The 22,941-nt window shown below is 40.0% G+C and overlaps 3 protein-coding genes across 3 annotated transcripts; 2 read left to right on the top strand and 1 right to left on the bottom strand.

Annotated features, from left to right (window-relative positions):
* Positions 1 to 1,264: 1,264 nt before the first annotated feature.
* On the bottom strand, positions 1,265 to 7,960 carry pi4k2a (phosphatidylinositol 4-kinase type 2 alpha). Its single transcript, XM_005925127.3, has 9 exons — positions 7,453 to 7,960; positions 5,479 to 5,679; positions 5,260 to 5,391; positions 4,719 to 4,872; positions 4,512 to 4,573; positions 3,193 to 3,292; positions 2,821 to 2,954; positions 2,645 to 2,704; positions 1,265 to 2,516 (listed from the first exon to the last, which is right to left on the bottom strand). Exons 1-9 carry the CDS (start codon positions 7,789 to 7,791, stop codon positions 2,355 to 2,357), a joined length of 1,344 nt encoding a protein of 447 aa, XP_005925189.1. The 5' UTR covers positions 7,792 to 7,960; the 3' UTR covers positions 1,265 to 2,354.
* A 3,199-nt stretch (positions 7,961 to 11,159) lies between these two features.
* On the top strand, positions 11,160 to 14,385 carry pgam1b (phosphoglycerate mutase 1b). Its single transcript, XM_005925126.3, has 4 exons — positions 11,160 to 11,555; positions 12,418 to 12,692; positions 12,804 to 12,984; positions 13,734 to 14,385. The coding sequence occupies exons 1-4, from the start codon at positions 11,417 to 11,419 to the stop codon at positions 13,901 to 13,903; spliced, it is 765 nt and encodes a 254-aa protein (XP_005925188.1). The 5' UTR covers positions 11,160 to 11,416; the 3' UTR covers positions 13,904 to 14,385.
* Positions 14,386 to 16,801: 2,416 nt separating this feature from the next.
* Positions 16,802 to 22,531, top strand: exosc1 (exosome component 1). Its single transcript, XM_005925125.2, has 8 exons — positions 16,802 to 16,921; positions 18,100 to 18,215; positions 18,401 to 18,475; positions 18,574 to 18,662; positions 20,360 to 20,393; positions 20,511 to 20,561; positions 21,022 to 21,106; positions 21,477 to 22,531. Exons 1-8 carry the CDS (start codon positions 16,894 to 16,896, stop codon positions 21,581 to 21,583), a joined length of 585 nt encoding a protein of 194 aa, XP_005925187.1. The 5' UTR covers positions 16,802 to 16,893; the 3' UTR covers positions 21,584 to 22,531.
* Positions 22,532 to 22,941: the final 410 nt, after the last annotated feature.

Genomic DNA, 22,941 nt, shown 5'->3' on the forward strand with positions numbered 1-22,941 from the left:
TAGATTCAACAAGGTGCTGGAAATATTCCTCAGAGATTTTGGTCAGTATTGACATGATAGCATCACACAGTTGCTGTGGCTTTGCATGCACATTCATAATGTGAATTTTCCATTCTACTGCAATGCAGAGGTTGCTTGTTGGAGAACCATGGAGGATATTAGAGTACAGTGAATTCATTGGCATGCTCAATAAACCTGTTTGAGATTATCTTAACTTCATTACATGGGATGTTGTCTTGCTGGAAGCAGCCAACAGAAGATGGGTACACTTCTCAGGTAGGCTGATCCCCCACTCCATTACACCACCAAGTTTGAGTCGCCAAATTCTGACCCCACTATTCAAATGTTGCATCAGAAAAAGCAACTCATCAAACCAGGCAATACTTTTCCAATCTTCTCCTGTCTCTCTCAGTTTCCTCTTCTTTAAAGCAGTGGCATGTGGTTCGGTCTTCTGCTGCTCTAGCCCATCGGCTTCAAGATTCAGCAGTCAGCAGTCTGGCCATTCTCCTCTGACCAAGGCATTTTCGCCCAGAGAAATGCCGCTCACTGCCATGCTCTGTAAACCCAGATGATTGTGTGGAAAAAAAAATCTGGCACCAACAACCATGCCACGTTCAAAATTACTTAAAATAACCTTTATCCCCCATTCTGATGCTCAGTTTGGACTTCAGCAGGTCGTCTGTTCTATGTTTACATGCACGATGAGTTGCTTGCATGCGATTGGCTAATTAGTTATTTGCATTAACAAACAGTTCAACAGTGAAGTGGTCCTGATTTTATATCAACTGTCAACAGAAAAGGATACTGAGCATAGCACTGAGTCTTAATTAAGGGTGGAACAATTTTAAAGACAAGGCCAAAATGCAAAATAGACTTCAAAAGTGCTGCCTGTGGTTCCCTCTCCATGCAACTCGATACGCATGAATAACTGTTGTCAGATTAAAGTGTGCTAGTCTGGTGTTAAAGGTTGTTCAGTTAAAAAATTCAGTGCAAATCCAACAGAATAATAAAGTTTATTATTTGTTCATGACTCAGTCATGATTAAAAAAAATTTCTATCCATTAAAAAAGAAAAAGCCATAAACTGAAAGTATAGTTTTGAAAAACTAACAAACTTTAGTTCTGCTTGAACATGAGCAAATTATTCTTGCACTTCTTATTTTTTGATTGTACATGTACAATGACAATAAAAGGGCTGTTCTATTCTTTTCTATTGTAATAAAATCAATTCTAATCAACAGTCACAAACGCACAAATCGTCTGTATTAATGGAATATGTTTTAATTATAATCTGTCATTAAATATTACATACAAATTATACAGTGCATTACATTTCATGTCAGTTCAATACAGCAGAAAGTTACTTCTTTGTTTACTTAGGTCCACCTTGGAGACAGAAAATCAACTCAAACCAAGAGTCCAAAACAAAAGGAGCTGATGGACGAGCAACCACCACTCCCCTTTGTTTAGTTGCAGATGCAGTAATTTTGTTTTCTTCACCAAAGACTCGACTCCTCAGAGGGAGTAGACACATTAGACGAGCCACTCAAACTCACACTTACCTTAACTTAACAAACAGTTAAGTTCTTAAACCAAAAGTACCTCAGCTTTTCTACATCAACCAAGATGACTTGCAGATCCTGATCTTAGGAGGAACCATGTGAAACCAGTTCACATGGTCGATGTTCATTGTGTAAAGGCATGCACACCACTGAGTGCCTGTTTCCTGAATCTGTCATACTTGGTCACAATGAACACTTCTCTTATTTGTTAAAAAATAAAGTAAAATAAAATAACGATTTAGTGGCACAACTGCTTTCACCAACCCAGGGTTTTGAACTTTGTGGGAGGGAATATGCATGTGGATATTGAAGGATGAGAGATATGGAAAAAAGCAAACAAAACAAAACATGGACTTCAACACTTCCCATAAAAAAACAACAACATGAGAGGCTTCTGACGAGTGTGCGTGTGCGTGAACAAACATTGTGTGCACCCAGGAGTCCAACAGAACAGTCACCTCACTGAAATCTTTCACAAGAAGGTACAAAATCTTCATCACATCATCAGTTTTTAAGCTGACCTCCACAAAAGGCACATAAGTAAAACAGGGAAGATACGTTATGAAATTCTTCCTCTTTTGGCCTCTTCTTAACATTCATCAACTCACACTCTGCTACTGAATTATCCACAAGGAAAGGATGGGAGATGTGAGGACTAATTCCATGTCAAGGAAAAAAATAATAATTAAAACCTGTGCCCTCAGGTTCTGTAGTGTCCTTCATCCACACACTAATGTTCTCAATTGCTTTTCTCGCTCCAGCTCCTTGTTGTTTCTCTTCTTCTGCTTCTTTTCTACCACCAGGTGAAGAAGGGTCTCCTGCTCTGGAAACTCTGAGTGTAAGACTCACTGTTTGCTCTCTGAGGAGCTCTGGCTGTTTCAACAATTACTGGAGGCATCTGGACCAACTGGAGGGGTGTTTTACCATCTTTCAGGGCTTGGCACAGGTTCAAGATCTTGGGATGCAAATTGAGAGGTTTGTCACATCTTAAACTCATACATATATTAAGAATCATTTCCCACTTTTTGTCCTCACCATTAGGTTTTGCTGTCTAGACAGACAATTTCAGAAACGACAACTCACCTGTCCCCTCATAACAGCTACTTGTCTGTGAAACTGTCCTCTGTCAAAACCAGGATCTTTCTGTAAGACACAGTAGATAACATGTATATACCACAGCCATCCTCTCCATCCTTGTTTTCACTTCAAACTTCTCTCACTTACATCAGTCTATGCCACAAAAATTAATGATGACTTGCCTTAAAGAGTTCATAGAGGTCCTCTTCTAGGTCTTTGATGAAATTTGGGTCACTGAGTTTAGGAAGCACTATCTCTCTGATTTCCTGAGAGAAAGGAACTTTGGCCTGGGGAAGCCACGCCCAGTAAAAGGGGTCTGTGATTGGACAAGGAAACATTCTAATTGAATATATTGCTTGTAAAGAGCTCAGCAATTATTTGTGAAATCAAAACGAAGAGAAAATTAATTAAAACCTAATGAATCAAGCAAAGATACAGTCAATGTATATAAAATGTACGTACTTATAAAAAGGAAAAATAAAAAGCTCTTTCTTTTTCTCAAGGGAAGAAGAATGTTCTTAAGTTGAACAATGAGTGGTTTAAACGGTGCTTACAAGCTCTCCAGGAGTCAGGGTGTTTCAGGGGGAATGCTAGGCCGTTGTCTATGGCTGCCAACTTGATGATAGGATCCTTTACTACCACCCAGTCTGTGTCCTGGACAGATAAAAACATAAATATAACAAATACATATTTAACTACTGACCTTTTCGGGAGAAAGCATTTGGACTTCACAATGCAGAATGAGCAAAAACAATAACAAAAAAAAAAATTAACAATATTAAAATTGCAATGTTTAGCATTTTTCACGTATCCATCCATCCATTTTCATCCACTTATCTAATTCACTGTTGAGACATGGGTTGTAACTCTTTCAGCTGTCACTGGGCACAAGGCAAAGTACAGCCCGAATGCATCGCCAGTCTATTGCAGGGCTAAAAGAGAGGGGCAACCACTGACTGTTGCATTAACACCTACGGCTGATTTAGGATAACCACTTAACCTGACATAAACATCTTTGGACCGTAGCCAGAGAACCCAAGAAGATTAAAGCAGGCACGGGGACAATAAACAGGCTGGTCCACAGCTGGTTAATGGTTTGGAACCCAGGACCTTATTACTGTGAGGCAACAGCATGCCACTCTCTTCATATGTTAACGATTCATTTATCTATTGCAAATATATGATCAGATTCTCATTTAATTCTAACAGGGTTGATTCACTGAGGGACCTTCACTTGATTTTGTTGCTCAAAAGCGAGACGTCTTTTTTCTTGCTAATGTAAGCTAATGCTAGCTCATCTGCTAATACCGATACTGATTTTTGGTGATTTAAAAATCGGATATATCGGTAATCTATATCAACATCGATAATTTTTATTTCCTTTCAGATACATGAAACATAGACAGATTTCCATAAAATCTGTTATGTGTAGTTATTTATGTGTCCTTACTAAGATAATGAAACTGCAGTTAAAAAATAATATTGTTTTTAGGTTAGCAGCAAGTCTGCCTGACTACAACAATGTTGTAGCATCCAACTGCAATAATCAAACAGCACTTTAAGAGACATCTGCATGCTACAACATGAAACAATACTAAGACCACATCCTGTACTACTACATTCATGTTCTCAGCCTCACTGTAGTTTAGACTGAGCAGTAGGTTATTGTCTTTTATTTTATAAAAAGAATAAAAAGATGCTCAGATCAGCTGGTTGGTTGATGTTTGTGTGGGAAACATGTTTTGCCTACAGGAAAAATGTAAATCGCTACCTGTGCTTTTCCTGACAGTTATATTTTAATTAGCATTTCTGAAAATTAATATTACAACTCTAAATGTATTTGCACTTAAGCTTTCGTGTGTGTGTTTCTCACCCGGTTTCCAACAGTGTCCATGGGACAGTCGTACTTCAGCAACCAGTTGTCATTTCCCCGGTCTGGGATGCAAAAAATATTCAAATTCAGATAAACCCAATCCTAACCAAAACAGCACTACACGCTCTGCAATGAGCACAATGAATGTTTTCAACAGTGATAAATGAGTTCACTCTGCTTCGTTTACTTACGGTTGTGAGTACGTACCTGTATTCCTGATAATATAATCGAGGACTACGAGCCGCTCAAACTGCAGCTGGAGCTGCCGGTTGGTGTTTTCGGGCAAAGGCTCTGCTTCAAACCTTCGCAGCCAGAAATCTGCATCCTTGTATCCCTCAACAAAGAGCTGAAAAGAACCGACCTGTTGAAGCAGAAAAAGTACCGCAAATTAGAGATTTTCTGATAGATTTCGAAATCATTTTCCCAAGAAAGTTAAAAAGCCTACAACTCTTCATCTGAAATGACCTAAAATGGTATTTTATCCCTGGGAGTTTTTTTTTTAATATTTATGTGGGTTGATGACCAAACATAGATATTGTGTCCACTACAGCTAAAACGGCATTTGATTTTATAAGCTAATCAATAATGATGAACATGATTATTTCATGAGAAACAAGCTTAAATCTCTTGATGAGAGAAACTGAACATTTCATAGAAATGTAAGAATACATTTAAGAATATTTGTAGAATAATAAACAAATTAATAACTGAATAAAATGACTTGTATAAAACCAATGTACCAGATTACCTTGGGTGGCAGTCCAATCCTGTGAAAGCGCTGGCCCACTTTAGGCACCTTCTCCAAAGCTAGCCTTTTTCCTCGAGACTTGACCCTGTCTATGGCACTATAGTTGAATGTTTCACTTGCCAAATACACCACCTAAAAGTAGAAATTCTGATTAAAAAGAGGGAAATTTTTTCTTTACTGACCTTTGTAATGTGAAGACACTGCCCTGAGAGTTTATACCTTGGTCCTGGGAACAATATTGAGCTCCAGTTTCTGATCAACCAGACTGGCCCCAGCTTCTGAGAGGTAGCCCTGGTTCAGGACCAAACAGTCACGGCCAAAACAGCACGGACAACACAGTTTCTGGAGCCACTTGGTCCACTTGGGATTCAGCTGCCCATAGGGCTCTTCATTTTTAGGTTTGAACACACCAATTATCTTCTGCAAAGGGAGACAGAATGGAAGAAAAATAAAATAAATTGCAGATAAAGTGGCCCATGCAGAGAAGATAGAGTAAAAAGGGCAGGTTTAAATATATGTATGAGACAAACAGTAAAATTCAGACAATGTGTTTCTTTTTTGTTTTGTTTTTTAAATCTGACACCAACACAGAATAGAGAATAACAGAAAGCAGAATTATCCTGTAGTTTAAATAATAAAAGCCATTAACAACATGAACTGAAATTGTATACTGAAACCATATTATGGCTGAAATGAAACTAGAACCTTTAAACTTATTTTAAAAGCTACACAGGATGACAGTTTCACAGGATAGGCAAAAGGCAGATTTTTGGTATGGTGGTTATAATTCTTTATAGAAGTCACATGTTACATTACATGGTGCGTATAGTGTATCTCATGCGGCAATTACAACATAAACCTTGGTCACTGAAGAGTTATATCCTCACAGGGAGCAAGCACATGACTACTAATCACGGTAGTGACTAAGGAAACTGGAGAGGTGGAGAATGGGAGGTGAATGGGAGCAGCAGGTCACTGGATAAAAACCTCACACATTCAGCCTTAACAAGCAGCACAATAAAGCTGGTGTGATTAGACGGAAAATGCATTTGTGTGGATCCATCTCAGATGCCTTGAGGCACACTTCTCTTTTCTTAAACAACTTAACACACTGGGAGAAACTGGGAGGAAGGTGTCAGTGAGCTGCTCAAGCTGGCTCCAATCATGAAACTTTAGAGTAACATCTGAAAAAAAAAAGAAGCCTAAAAATCATGTATGTTATTTGAATATGTGTTGCTGTCACCGGGACAGCTGGTCAGATACAGAGTCGCTAACAGATTACTTACACTAGCTGGGATGTAGATAATGAACATGTGTCAACACACTTACAGTAACAATGGTGATGAAAGCATTTTAGAAGAAAGCAAGTAATTTGTTATAGGAGTTTTGCAATTGGTATATAACATTCATAATTTTGGTTGAAGACAGATATATTTGTTGGAAGCGGCCTGCAGTGTGTGTCTTATTTAGGGTGCACTGATGTGCAATGCATAAGCTAAAAAACAGCATCAGTGTAGCCAGTAAAATAAAAAGAATACCCCAGGTCTATTTGGGTTGTGTCTGTTTTTTAATTAACCTATTTTTCACTGATTTGGTGCATAAAGAGTCCTGGCATTACTGGACCTAGTGTTGGAACCACTGGCATCTGTGATTATGAGTAATTAAGTCAGAACTAAGTCTACACTGGCACGGACAGTGGTGCACTGGTTACCAATTCAAAGTTCCAACTTCAGCTGGGGTTGCATGTTTGCATGTTGTCACTGTGCCTGGGTTTCCCGTGGACACCTCACCCTTCTCTCACAGCACATTAGGTGATTACAAATTGGTAGTGGAGGTGAAATGGAGGTAAAGTACTTAGAGAAAATAAATATCTGAGAAGAAAACCTGAGCTGAGAAGGAAGGAAAAAACCCTAAAGCCCCTCTTATGGAATCTCGGGCTATGTTTTATTTAAACTATTCATATACCAACCTCCAATTCACTTCAGTATCTGGCTATTCGATTGGATGATAATTAGTTTATCTAGACTTACAGTGTATCTGCAAAGTCATCACGAGGCCTTTCCTGGGACCAAGTAACACTTCTCAAAACACCCTTAAGTGTTTTCAGATAACACCAACAACCTCTCGGGTTTCACAAATCCCTCAAATGACCGGTCAGTTAAGAGGCAGATTTAAGTTAGCAAGTCTTCTTACCCCCTGTGAATCTTTGACAAAATAGCTCCCACTGGAACCCTGATAGATCCTCTCGGGGTAGATCCCCTCCTCTATAGCTCGTTCGGCCTTTCGAATGATCTCCCTGAACTCGGGATCTTCTGGGAATTCATTCCTGTGCGCCTCCCGTGGCGTGTTTCCACGGTCTCGATCCAGAAGCGGCTGTCTCTCTCGATTGCGCCCCGGACTGCCGGCCGTGATGCGCACCACGGAGCCCGGCGTGCTTCCAAACGCGCCCCGGGGGCTGGTGGGCTCCGTGGGGCAGTAGGTGAAATCACCCGAGTCCCGGAGCGGAGAGACAAGCGGACTCGTCTCGTCCATGACTTGGGAGGTAGACGAGAAGTTCCTTTAACTCCTAATAATGGATGCAGAGAGGAAATAGAAGACCGAAAAGAAAGTGGAATCGATGTTTTGTTAGCTAGCACTGACGCTTGCTAACAAGGAACAAGAAAAAAGAAATCAGATGACCGTCAGCTTCCGGGAAGAGGCGGGACCCGTGAAGTGTTTTGATCTGTAACCAATCAGCGTGCAAATAGCCACTTCAGCAAGCTAATCTGTTGCAGTGATTGGACAGAATAGTTCCGCCCACGGAAAGCACGTGAGAGAAAAGTTAACCCAATCAATTAACCCCACAAAAAAGCCTTTGATAAACACGTCCTGTGTTTTTATCACGGGGCCTTTTTAGGATGTTATCAGACTGGGTTATAACAGTTTTACTTGTAGATGTCGGTAAATTCTGCCAGGCTGATAAAAAAAGAAGGACTTATATTTAGATTCAAGTACTGCATGAAAGCGCTTTCAATTTAATTAAGAGAATTAGATAAATCAGTGTCATAATATAATTATGGAAACTGAAGTTGAGTCATGGAAAGTTTGAATTGGACGTGTCATTTCTAATGATTTCTGGTGATATTTTTAAATGTAAAAAAAAAACATTTAACAATCAGGCAATGGGTCACAGTTCAAAATACTGAAATATAACAAAACTAGACTGTTTTGTTTGTCTGGAGTTCGTTACATCTTCACCTAACACACAGAAGACCCGATGGCAGGGCATCCGGAGGAAAACTCTGTTTCAAATGAGAATATACAGTTCCATATGCTGTGCAACCTCTTGCAATTAATTCAAGATTCAGCTATACAAAGCATCATTATCATTATTTTGTATTTTTTTCTGGTTTACACTTAGAGACATTTCTGGGTGACATCGGGCTGACGTACCTAGCTTACATGTAGACATGTTTCCCGTTCCCATCAATGATAAAATAAATTATTTTCATACTTGTGGTATATTAAAAAAACTAAAATCAAGAATGCCCTGTCCCCAGTCAATTATACATGCATGCACAAACACAGATTCCCCATTCACCCTGCAGGTGGTCTTTGAGGGTCCCGTGCAGTATCTTTGCTTTTCCTAGGACTCCACCTTCCTGGACTAAGATCTGGGAATCCTTTGGTATAGCTACATTTATCACTGTGCCACCGCTACTCTGTCTGGTTGGTTAGCCATCATATCTATACTGAGAACATGTGTGTAGGAGTGTTCTCAGTCCTTGTTGAGTCATATAACATCAGAATGTCTTAGGCAGCGGATGATAAATGGTGATGAGGAACTATCATGGATGACCAACCTCTTTGTGGGATGTACCATGGATAGATAGAGGAAGTTGGTAACATCATGAAATCCTACCAGTGGCTTAAAGGCTGACTTAAAGGACAGCACAGAGGGTCTGATCATGCCATCATCAGAACCAAGATCCATGGAAGCAGGAGTCTACCACAGCCAAGAAGACCCAAGTTTTAGCCTGTGCAAAGGTGCCCTGGAGACTATCCAACAGCATATAGCACGATGTAATGTGCAAGCTGAGATGGTATACACTGAGACGGATAGTGTACAGGAAAATGTGTGAAACATGTGAATTAGAAGTCTTCAACTCCTGATGGGAGATGACACTGAAGGTGGTTGGGGACACCAGCGCTAAGGTACTGTAGGACTTCAAGCTCCAGACAAATAAACAGCTGCTGGTCAACCAAACACACATAGTGATGGTTGACAAGGAACAGAAGACTGCAGCTGTGACAGATGTAGCAATCTCGGTTGAAAGTAACATCAAGAAAAAGGAGCACAAGAAAAGAAAGAAGCACCATGGGCTAAAGGAAAACTGGAACAGACGTGGAAGTCCAAAGTGGTTCGAGTGATAGAATAGAATAAAGGCATTTGGAACAAACTCCAAGCTGGAAGAGCGTCTCTAACAGATTCCATCAGAGGTCTCTGTCCTGTCTCAGAACTGCTGAGATACAACACAGCCTTCAAACTTTCAGGCTAAGAGGCTTGAGAAAAAGACACATAGCACCCCCTACAGGGGTGACAGGGAGATGCCTTCTCCGTGCTTTATTGGAAAAGACAAATATATATGCTCTAAATTTTCGGTGGGGGATGTCCACTGTGTGTCCCTTTACCTGTAGATGGTATTATAGTTTCCATTAAAAGTGATGTGAATCTGTTGGTATATGTGCACTCATTTGCCACTTCTCACCCTTTGCTCCTGTTGTTAGAATGGATATCCATTATAAGAAGAAGGCTTAATATCTTGAGTAGGGGGTGTTAAAATCTGAACCTTTCTGAATTTAGAGTCACACTGAACATTTGAAGACAACAAAGTGTGGTTTAAATGCGGGTACGCTAAGTGCATACTCATCACACGACTACCACGTCTCAGTGTGATGAATGTCTGAAAATTCCAATGAGTAACAGGAAAACCCAACTCACATCTCAGGGTTTCTAACCATAAAGGATTCCTTATTTAAATATACTCAGTTTAAAACGATTTTATATTAATTTTAAAATATTAATGATCAATAATAAATCATGTAATCACATATAAATAATTTATTTGTCAAATGGGAGTCTGGGAGTTAAAAGAGAAAAAAAAAGTGACAAAACGGACTCACCTTTTGTATCAGTGATTGATTTTTATAACCCAACAGGTGTTTTAGATTTTACACAATAGTTCTGCTGTCATTTTTTACTTTTACTGGTAATCTATATGTGTCTAAATATGTGATGAGGCTATAGTGTTTATTATTAATATGATACTAGTGGTGCTTTAGTGGTGTTTCTAAAATTGTCTCCTTCATGTTAATAAAGTGCACAAATATCTATAACATCTTTGAACATAATGCATTTAAGTAAATTGTCTACAGTGACCTAAAGAATTATGAAAGTAACCGATTATCGCATTTTTGACAGTGGCAACAAAAACTATGTAGACTAGCTTTGAGATTATGGCACAGTCTTATGTTTGGATCATGTTTCACAGATGCTACCATTGACTAATGGTTCTATCTTAAATATGATCAATCTTTCGCTCTCCGTGTATTTATACACCACTACAGAGTAGTGTATAAATTCAATAACCAGTAACTGGAGTTAATCAACAGTAACAAGTTTGGAACTTCGTCTCTCTCCCATGTGTCTCCCTCTGCTCTCTTCTCTTTCCACTCATTAAACTGAATTGAATAGATGTTTCTAACTTAGTGAGGATATGCGATATATGACTTTTTTTTTTCAACGATTAAAATGATCATTCGTGATTTTTTTACAGGCACGTGCTAACATGATGCACAAACACCGGTGTGGACGTGCCGCTGTGCGCATCTTCCTGCCTCCCCTCCTCCATTGAACGCAGCACGCCTTCTGATTGGTGGAAACTAGCAGGAAGAGAGGAAGAGGACTCAAATCTTGAGAGCTGTCAAACTGGGCTACTCGCTAACCTTCCATCACACGAGCTCACATTTAGCAATCACCCGCCTGTTGCTTTGTAGGAACGTTTGGGGTTTCGGTGAAGCCCGGCTAAATCTGAGACCGTTGCTTCTGCTGCCTTTTAGGAGGAGTCACTTTCCCCGAAGTTCCCGGAAATACAGCGTAGAGGACATTGGTGTGAGGATGGCTGCGTACAAGATTGTCCTGATCCGCCATGGAGAGAGCTGCTGGAACCAGGAGAACCGCTTCTGCGGCTGGTTCGACGCGGACCTGAGCGAGACCGGGGAGCAGGAGGCAAAGAGGGGAGGACAGGCCTTGAAAGGTACGGTATCAGAAAATGTCAAGGCCTAATCGGGCTTTCTCTCGGTCACTGGATTAAGCCACAGCAAGCCGGTGCTTACGCAACTTTGTTGAATGGGGAAACCGGTGGTAGGCCCAGTGCGGCAGAAGGGATGGAGTCATTTCACGGGTTGTCCCGCAGTCTGCTGGGCCACACGGTCACTGCTTCAAATTAAATGCTACTGGAGTTTTTTTCCATTAGCTTCTCTCCCACCGGGGCAGACGGTTTGGCGCCTCCTGATGCAGCAACATAGCCTCTAATTTTCATTCAAAGAAAGCAATTCTTATTTGTGGTGTTCTTTAACCACAGAAGTATTTTGGAGAGTCATAATATAATTAATTTAGTCTTTGACGATCTTAAGTGTATTTGTATTTATCAAAAAAATAATAATAATAAAAATCCATAGCTTTTAGAAATGAGCATATGAATTGAAACTGGAGCATATAACCAGGCCAAAGATGCTTTTGTTTCCAGAGGGCAGAATATTACTGTTTGCTGAGTCATCATGCTGGATTCTCTCTCTCTCTCTCTCTTCTCACACACACTCACACACACACACACACACACACACACACACACACACACACACACACACACACTCCTGCTGTTTTTTTTATGACCTAAAAATCCCAAACAGGCACATCTTGCAGTGTTAAGTCTGCCAGTGCCTTGCGGCCCCTGACCAAGAAAAATCACATGCAACTGATAAAAGAAGGGCAATAAAACATGAAGGTATCTATTATTTGATCCTGTGAACGGTAGCTGCAGTAGTATTCCTTCATGAAAAATATGACAAACTGTTTTGAAATACACGTCTCAAAATGTCATCTCTATTTCCCCTCAGATGCTGGCTATGAGTTTGACATTTGCTACACATCTGTCCTAAAGAGGGCCATCCGCACTCTGTGGTTTGTCCTGGATAGCATCGACCAGATGTGGCTGCCCGTCCACCGGACCTGGCGCCTCAACGAGCGTCACTATGGTGGTCTGACTGGGCTGAACAAGGCTGAAACGGCAGCCAAACACGGGGAAGCCCAGGTCAAGATCTGGAGGCGTTCTTTTGACATTCCTCCCCCACCTATGGATGAGGGACATGACTATTATCAGACCATAAGCAAGGTAACCGCTCGGGGAAATTATGACAAGTTGACTCTTTTCGTTATTGCATCAATGTAACCCTGCGTTGCTGAAACTATTTTGACAACACCGACTTCTTCTTTTTCCCTGTAGGACCGACGTTATGCTGACCTGACAGAGGACCAGCTCCCTAGCTGTGAGAGTCTTAAGGACACCATTGCTCGGGCACTTCCTTTCTGGAACGAGGAGATTGTGCCACAGATCAAAGAAGGAAAGAGGGTGCTGATTGCTGCCCATGGCAACAGTCTCCGTGGCATTGTCAAGCACCTGGAGGGTAAGGAGTAGAGGAGAAACTTGTGAAACATTTCTCAGCACTAAAAACACCTTTCAGTGTTATTTCACTTACTATGAGTCATGCGGGTAACTGCTAAACCTTCATAAAGGCCAATATTTGATCCATCCATTTGGGTTTTAGGGAAGTCAGAAATTAACTTATAGACAAGAGTGTAGAGTTATTAGAGTTATTAGGTGTTGCAGTGGGTTAACTAGCAGATTGTTATTGGTCTAGGTGGCCACATTCCTAATAGTGCAAACACCCAAGTTTATGACTGTGATAACTTGAGAGTTACACAGTGTTGTTTTTTGAAATTATACCATAGAGGCATCTACTAAAAATCTCAGGCAAGTTCGAGTCCTGGTGACCTTGACCTCAAGGTCAGAGGTCACCAGGAGCAGCACCATAGGAGCAGCTATTAAATTTTTTTGAGTTTGAATCTGTGACCTTGAACTCAAAGTCAAGGTCATAGGTCACATTTTCTGAATATCTTGTAAATGCAATAACTCAAGAAGGAAGTCACCTAAGATTTTCAAATTGATCTAGTTGCAGGCTGAGGGATGGGCAGTATTTTGTGTTCCAAGCAGCTTTATTTTAGTTCTTAAGTTGTGAATTTTAATGTAACAGTTTAACAATCATGTGTTTATCTAACAAAGCTATCATCCGCTGTTACACATTTTAACGCGGTCTAAAGCAGCAGCAGCTACATGGAAATGAGTTACAGCTTTGTCTCTGTCATTGTTTCATAGGTATGTCAGAGGAGGCCATCATGGAGCTGAACCTGCCAACAGGCATCCCCATCGTGTATGAGCTGGACAAGAACCTGAAGCCTATTGGACCCATGCAGTTCCTGGGAGATGAGGAGACTGTAAAGAAAGCCATGGAAGCTGTAGCTGCTCAGGGCAAAGCCAAGAAATAGACTTGTCCTTCCTTTGGGAGTAAAGATCAATAATCTGCTTTTTCTTTTTCTTTTTCTTTCCCCATCCAGTTTTGAAAGGGTCATTTACTGTTTATGTCATCACAGACTTGAGCACAGGTAGACACACAATGTGCACTTTATCTTAATACCACCCATTTTTCACAAAAATGTACAATCTGATGTTTAATTTGACTGCTCTTTACTTTGTTACATACTGAAACACACATTTCATTATTAGACTGTGGATATAAGTTGTAATGTGGTTTAAGCACTGACCAAATATAAATTAGGGACCAGCAAACGCACTACCCCAGCAGAGTCCCAAGTATTCTTTCCAATTTACAATCCATGTAGATGAAGCGCAGCGGAAAAACCTACAGTTACACTGGCTATGTTAAAGAGTGAGCAGACTTGCTCTAGACTGCTGAATATTGTTTGCTGTGGCATTGTGCTTAAAAATTAATAAATGTTGTGAGTCATTATGCAGTGTACTGTGTGTGATGTCATTTTTTTTTTCCAGGACAACTGCACTTTTTTTTTTTTTTTTTTATATGGTAACTGAGAAATTTGTCTCAGTAAAAGGCAAATATTGAAATGCACTTTATCCAGTTCCCTCACTAAGTAAATGCAATTAGCAGAAATGAAAAGTTTGTTTTAATTGCCTTATGTGATAGTCCTTGTATTCACACTTTTCTGTCACAGTAACTGCTACTTCAGCAGCTGTTCTGTTGGTTAAACACATTTGTATTTCTTGTATGTATCCATAGATCAACACGTTTCACACGAGACTCTGATAACGAGTTTTGTAAACTGCAACCAATCGAAAATGTGAGAGATTGTTTTAGTTTGTGGGATTGGGGGGGCAAGTTTTTTTTTCTCGAAGGTTTGAGATGCACAGTAACAGAGGACTATCATAAACATGATTATTTTGAAGAAATGGCTCCTTGGTGGCAATTTTCCGATTATATGATGTTTTTAAAACCATGCTCAGATAAAGAGATTTTCAATAAAAGAAGCTACAATTAAATTTACATTGTAGGGAAGTAATAAACCTAGTACATCCCAATACTGTAAGTAGCTAACTTTCATAATAGAGGTGGGTAGATTGATACCAATATCGATCGTATCAATAAGAATGCTGGTACTGGTGTCAGATACTTTAGCATCAGATTGCTACCAAAATCTGCAGTATCTCACTGACGTATTTCATAATTATCTGACCATATACAGTGGGGCAAAAAAGTATTTAGTCAGCCACCGATTGTGCAAGTTCCCCCACTTAAAATGATGACAGAGGTCAGTAATTTGCACCAGAGGTACACTTCAACTGTGAGAGACAGAATGTGAAAAAAAAAATCCATGAATCCACATGGTAGGATTTGTAAAGAATTTATTCGTAAATTAGGGTGGAAAATAAGTATTTGGTCACCTCAAACAAGGAAAATCTCTGGCTCTCACAGACCTGTAACGTCTTCTGTAAGAAGCTTTTCTGTCCCCCACTCGTTACCTGTATGAATGGCACCTGTTTGAACTCATCATCTGTATAAAAGACACCTGTCCACAGCCTCAAACAGTCAGACTCCAAACTCCGACCATGGCCAAGACCAAAGAGCTTTCGAAGGACACCAGGAAAAGTATTGTAGACCTGCACCAGACTGGGAAGAGTGAATCTACAATAGGCAAGCAGCTTGGTGTGAAAAAATCAACTGTGGGAGCAATCATCAGAAAATGGAAGACATACAAGACCACTGATAATCTCCCTCGATCTGGGGCTCCACGCAAGATCTCATCCCGTGGGGTCAAAATGATCATGAGAACGGTGAGCAAAGATCCCAGAACCACACGGGGGGACCTGGTGAATGACCTGCAGAGAGCTGGGACCAAAGTAACAAAGGTCACCATCAGTAACACACTACAACGGCAGGGAATCAAATCCCGCAGTGCCAGACGTGTTCCGCTGCTGAAGCCAGTGCATGTCCAGGCCCGTCTGAAGTTTGCCAGAGAGCACATGGATGATACAGCAGAGGATTGGGAGAATGTCATGTGGTCAGATGAAACCAAAGTAGAACTTTTTGGTATAAACTCAACTCGTCGTGTTTGGAGGAAGAAGAATACTGAGTTGCATCCCAAGAACACCATACCTACTGTGAAGCATGGGGGTGGAAACATCATGCTATGGGGCTGTTTTTCTGCCAAGGGGACAGGACGACTGATCCGTGTTAAGGACAGAATGAATGGGGCCATGTATCGTGAGATTTTGAGCCAAAACCTCCTTCCATCAGTGAGAACTTTGAAGATGAAACGAGGCTGGGTCTTCCAACATGACAATGATCCAAAACACACCGCCCGGGCAACAAAGGAGTGGCTCCGTAAGAAGCATTTGAAAGTCCTGGAGTGGCCTAGCCAGTCTCCAGACCTCAACCCCATAGAAAATCTGTGGCGGGAGTTGAAAGTCCGTGTTGCTCGGCGACAGCCCCAAAACATCACTGCTCTCGAGAAGATCTGCATGGAGGAATGGGCCAAAATACCAGCTACTGTGTGTGCAAACCTGGTAAAGACCTATAGTAAACGTTTGACCTCTGTTATTGCCAACAAAGGTTATGTTACAAAGTATTGAGTTGTATTTTTGTTATTGACCAAATACTTATTTTCCACCCTGATTTACGAATAAATTCTTTACAAATCCTACCATGTGGATTCATGGATTTTTTTTTCACATTCTGTCTCTCACAGTTGAAGTGTACCTCTGGTGCAAATTACTGACCTCTGTCATCATTTTAGGTGGGGGAACTTGCACAATCGGTGGCTGACTAAATACTTTTTTGCCCCACTGTATAACTTATTCAATCATGTACCCGCCCATGTGTGGCTCAACAATCATGGCGGATCAACGCATTTTGTTCCGCTGACGCTAGTGACTCTGACCAATCAGAATCTTCCCAAGCCCTTCGTCCTAACCAATAGGCTGCCTACGTACACCTCTCGAAAACATGTCGCCGATGAAGCTGTGCGTTCCCGGTAAGTCCCGTAATTTTGTCTCTAAAAGCGCTTAAAAACTAAATATACCGGTGTGTAGATTGTATTTTGGGATATGTAAACAGATTTAACAGCTTTAGCGTCATTTTCTATTAGAAAAGGAAGTTAAACGGCATTCCGAGCGTGTGAAACCCTGGTGATTATTTCCAGCTGCCATGCGTGGAGTAGGCTTTGGCTTCCCGTACTTGTAACGCTGTAGTAACTTATTTTATAATCAATCACCTGTTGGATCAGCTGACTGTCAGATGGAGTCGGGGTTTTCAGCTCTACCGTATCATGGTCTTTTACCGTATTTGCAGGGCTGTGAGTTATTGACTTTGGCTTTCCATTGCTGATGAGATCCGATCCGCAGCCCTGCCCATCTCCTCGGGCAAGATAACGCATTCCTAAGCTTTGTTTTGTCACACCCGTGGGAAAGCCGCATGTCTATCCGGCGCATGGCAGTAGTGAACCTTAAATGAGTTGTCAGCAGGAGTAGCATTTAATTTCATTCTAATTACGGTTGAAAGAGCGCAAAGTAGCAAGATAATTAATTGTAGTGCAAGAAAAATGAAGGGTAGTAATGTGTCACATGACATAAATTATGTTTTGTGTTTTAATCTTATTGTCCATGATGTGTTTTGTGCTTAAGGGTTGCAGATACATTGTTAGTCCCACAATGCTGTTACATCAAAGCATCCTCAGTTAGCCTCTGTTTCAGTTAGCAGATGATAACCAAAATAAGGGAAACTATTATTATTGTTATTATTCTTTAGTTATATGTTATATAGTCTATGTTGACAATTGTAACAAAATATTCTGTTACAATGCTGGATGCTTATATTAAACATGGACAAAGTTTTAAATAATGATATGTACAGAGCATCCCTGTAAGCCAGTAGCTCATTTTCAGTTTTTATTCTACTTCTGGATCTTTGTTTTGTCCTCAAGAGAGGGAGGATGTTCAATCTGTCTGATAAAGATGTCAGATAAAGATGGTTGATGGAGATGTGAAAAGGCTGGGTTCAGATATGGAGCAAAGCCAAGCATAAGATAAAGATTATTTTTGGTAATGACTCATGCAACAATGTTTTTATTTTAATTCATTTTTTTAGAAGGAACAGTGCATCTCCAGAACCCAAACACTAACACAACATCTATGTCTTTTTGTTTGTACTTAGGTGACAAACTATGCAGCGCGGAAGACTGTATTCCTGGCACAGGAGTATACCTGCGACATGGCTACATATACTCGTCACTAGCAGGCTATGTGCTCAGGAAGAATGAGGGAGAGGAGGTAAGGGGTGTGGGTAAGACAGGGGAGGGGAAAGTTTGTTCAGCAGTGAGACAAGTACAAATGCCAGACTAAAGGTATTTTTGCAATGTCTGTTGACGTGAGTGAGCTGAACTAGTTTTGTTAATGTCTAAAGTGATTTGTACATCATATGGATAACTTCTACTGGGATTATTTTGTCTCCTTAGTTACCAGTGATTTCAGTCGTGAGGGAAACAGAAACACAACTGCTGCCAGATGTAGGCGCAATAGTCACCTGTAAGGTATGCAATAGAATAAGAAACTGTTACTATTGCTGGATGTTCTGAGTAAATATTCGTGCACAGTTTACAATCTGTTTTATTTATTTTTCATTTAACAGGTAACCAGCATCAATCCCAGATTTGCCAAAGTCCACATCCTTTACGTAGGTTCCACACCGCTGAAGGACCGCTTTAGAGGCACTATCAGGTAACCACAAAAACTGAGCCAGTTTTTGTCTAATGTTATACTGGAGACTGTTCAGTACAATTCAGATTTATTTATACAGAGTCAAATCACAATAACAGTTGCCTCAAGGTACTTTATATTGTAAGGTAAAGACCCTACAATAACACAAAGAAAACAGAGAAAACCCAACAATCATATGATTCCCTATGAGCAAGCACGTTGGCGATAGTGGGAAAGAAAAACTCCCCTTTAACAGGAAGAAACCTCCAGCAAAACTAGGCTCAGGAAGGGTGGCCAATAGGATAAGATGGGGGCTGATTATTCCAGACGTTGTATGTGAGGAGCAGGATTTTGAATTCAATTCTGGATTTAACAAGGAGCCAATGAAGAGAAGCCAATATACGAGAAATAAGATCTCTCTTTCTAGTCCGTGCCAGTACTCTTGCTGCAGCGTTTTGTATTAACTGAAGGCTTTTCAGTAAGTTTTTAGGAAATCCTGATAAATCATGAATTACAGTAGTCCAGCCTAGAAGTAATAAATGCATGAACTAGCTTTTCAGCATCAGTCTGAGACAGGATCTTTCTCATTTTGGAAATGGAAGAAAGACATCTTACATTTTTGTTTAATATGTTCATTGAAGGACATATCCTGGTCAAAAATGACGTCTTTAAGACATTCTCGTAGTTTAACAAATTGGTGTGTGCTATCTGGCTTAATAGATAAATGAATGAATAGATAAAGTCTAGTGTCATCTGTATAACAGCGGAAATGTATGTTATGTCTTCTAATGATACTGCCTACGGGAAGCATGTATAATGTGAACAGAATTCTAGAATGGAACCCTGTGGAACTCCATAGTTATTCTTCCTATCTGAAGAGGACTCTCATTTACATGAACAAATTGCAGTCTTTTAGATACGATTCAAACCGCTGCAGTGCAGGACCTTTAATACCTACAGCATGCTCTAACTGCTGTAAAAAATGTTATGGTCACAGAGATGTGTCCACTGTCAGAGGCCATAAGAAGCTCAATTGTAACCTTCACTAAAGCTGATTCTGTAAAGAAACTGTTAGAAATACCAGGTAGGTAAGAATGAAGAAGCCTTTTTAAAGTTGCTGCTATCCTATGATTGGACTTAAACATACATAAAAATAGTCATTACTGCCTCCAGATTTTAAGATGAATTCAAAAACACATTTTTTTCTACTGTTTTTTTTTTTTTTTTCCCAAAATAAAAATTCATCTCATTGTAATTCTCACCAGTACTTGCCCAGCTAGTCTTATTCAAATTCAAACCGATGAGTTGATTTAAAAACAACGAAATAAACTCATTAAAGTCTCTACTTAAACTCCAATATATGTATGCCAAACTTTCAGACTGCTAATCATGTGAGATGGGCCTGAGGCGGCCAAAAGCAGGACCTGTTTTAACCCTCTCAGGCTCAGATTAGACTTTTTGTTGCTAATGCACAACCAAGTCCTGCAGTGGTACTTCTGAGTAAAAAAAAAAAAACTCATAAAATATGTATGTGGGGTAATCAGGTTGTTAGTTTTTAACTGTTGCAAATCGGCAACGCCTGCCTCGAGAGGGTTAAGGAGGTGGTTGTAGAAAATGCTCATAGCCGCTACCGTACAGATCTAACTCCAGCGTGAGGCAGGGTTTTATGGACATAATATTCTGGCCTAAACACAAACTCACTCTCTGTTTCTCTACAGAAAAGAAGATGTGCGTGCAACAGAGAAGGACAAGGTCTGTTTGAATTCCAGTTTTCCACTCACATCTTTCATTAGTTTCTTCTGCATATAATAATTTTTATTAAAATAAGGTGATATGTTTATTGGTAACCGTTTTTCTTCCTTGTTACAGGTAGAGACATACAAAAGCTTCAGACCCGGTGACATCGTCTTGGCAAAAGTTGTATCCTTCACATTATTATGCCGTCACTGGTGGTTTAGAACCAGCGCATGCTTGTCATTTCTTCTTTTTTTTTTTTTCTTTTTTTTTCAACATTTGCATAATTGTGGACTCTGAATTCATTCCCCAGGCTGAGACTGTCAACAACAAGTTTTCCTTTTTTCATTTCAAAATGTGCTTGAGGGAGAATATTTGTCACAGTCAAAATAACCCTTGTGCCAAAAATGTTAATAAGAGTGAACGATGAATGACTGGAAAGTATGCAGGTCATATGTAACTTTTATTTCTTCCTGGAAACACATCAGGTCACCAAGACACGGCTTAAAAAACAAAAACAAAACGTGATGTGTAACATGTAAACGTTTCATCATCTGCCTTTACAAATTCACCTTTCCATTTCTGGAATAAGAATTTTTAAATCCTGATTTGTATCCATTGATAAACCTTGACGTGACTGTGTCAGATTTCTCTTGGTGATGTTCAGTCTAACTACCTGTTGACAACAGCAGAAAATGAACTGGGAGTGGTCGTTGCACACAGTGAAGCAGGTAAATATCAAATGCATAATATGGCCATTGGCCTTGAAGCGCTGGAGAATTCCAGCACCGTGCTGCACAGAATACTAGCACCCTGTTGGACCACAAGGTGGTGCTATCTGATGGATTATCTTTCTACAGAAAAGCATTTGTTAGGTTTGTTATTGCCACTTGAAGACTGTGACAACACATGTGAGAAACATGCGTGTTGTCACAAAACATCAGTCTTCTTTTAAACTACCACTGCTTTTTGCAGAATTATAATTGTGCCTAAGTATCAAAATGTCTGATTCACTAATCTGTTAGCTGTGAAGTAATTTATTGTTGGTTAATAATGTAATCTTGATGTATTTTTTTTTCACTCTGTTTTTCTGTATCCCAGGTGCTCAGATGGTTCCCATCAGCTGGTGTGAGATGCAGTGCCCACTTACGCACGCCAAAGAGTTCCGTAAAGTAGCGCGAGTGCAACCCGAGTACCTACAAGCATGAGTCTGGAAATTCCTTCCTATCACAAGGAACGCACAACCCCGCCCGTCTGTCCTTCAGTCACTCCTGTCAAGTAGCTTCCCAGCTCTGTTTTTCGATGCTATCTGAGTAATGATTCACAGATTACTTCTGGTTTCGCGTGTCTTAAGTGTTTTGCAGAAAGCTGTCTTTCATCTGTCCATGCTGTTTATTTAGTCATCTTTTCATTGTGTTGGATTAAAACCACTGAACAGAACAACTTAGAAAAAAGTGGTTAAATTCCAAACAATAGCAGGTGTTGTTAAATCCACATGCCAGAAATGTGGGTGTGAAAAATTGCCTTTAAATTTTCTGACAGCAATCATATTAGAACTGTATCAGTTCACTCAACGTGTTGCATTGCAGCTGCCAAACTGTCACAAACCTGAAAACCAAATTGAGCAGGAGTCACTTAGTTTTACTGTTAAGTATTACAGTTAGAAATGTGGCAGGTCATCGGGTTGGTTAGTCGATAAATGGATGGATCTTTGACATAAAGACAAAACTGGACTCTTTTATATCCATTTTATATCTGGAGAGGTGAGAAAAGTGACCCTGATCCAACCAGAAATACTACATAGGTAGCAATGTAGTTTTTCTGCTGAGATATCCATGCAACTAACCTGATTGGCCACGTTCATAAAAGTGAAAGACTTTGAGCTGAAAAGACTGAGCTATTTTTTTTTTTTTTTTTGTTCCTTTAAAACTTTTCAGTTTCTAGTAAAATAAATGTGATTAAAAGAATGGAATACTGAAGTACTGCATACGATAGTCCGATATTTTTGATTTCCAGCATATTAACTCAAAGATTATAAGCGAAATACAAGAAAGCAGTAATACTAACATTTTCTTTGATATATACTGGACTTCTCTTATTCTTTCTTTACTGTACAGAAGATGTGCAAGAATGAAATAAAACGACTATCCAAACCATCTGTGCAAGGTTTCCTCTTTACACACATTCATAAGATCACAATGAGAATTTTGATTACTTCCACATTGCTTTGCAAATTAAAATCATTTGACAATTATTATATTCTGTGTTTTTTGTGGCCCATCCTTTTGTAAACAGACCATTAACACATTTAACTCTATATATTCTAACCGAACTCTTTCTCAGGTGCACCATGCTGGCACTGGGTTCATCAACCCTTTTGGCTTCTCAAGTGCTTTAATTCCTTTTCACATAGAATCTACAAGGTGTTCAAACCGTTCCTCAGAGTTTGGTTAATGTTAACATGACATCATCACGAAATTTCTCTGCTGCACATCCATGATGGTGAATCCCGTATTCAGTGTCATCCCAAAGGTGCTCTTTTGGATTGAGTTCTGGAAATGGTGTG

This window comes from Haplochromis burtoni, unplaced genomic scaffold (genome assembly GCF_018398535.1).
Source record: "Haplochromis burtoni strain Fernald_Lab_line unplaced genomic scaffold, NCSU_Asbu1 Contig_70, whole genome shotgun sequence".
In the NCBI taxonomy this organism is placed as follows: domain Eukaryota; kingdom Metazoa; phylum Chordata; class Actinopteri; order Cichliformes; family Cichlidae; genus Haplochromis; species Haplochromis burtoni.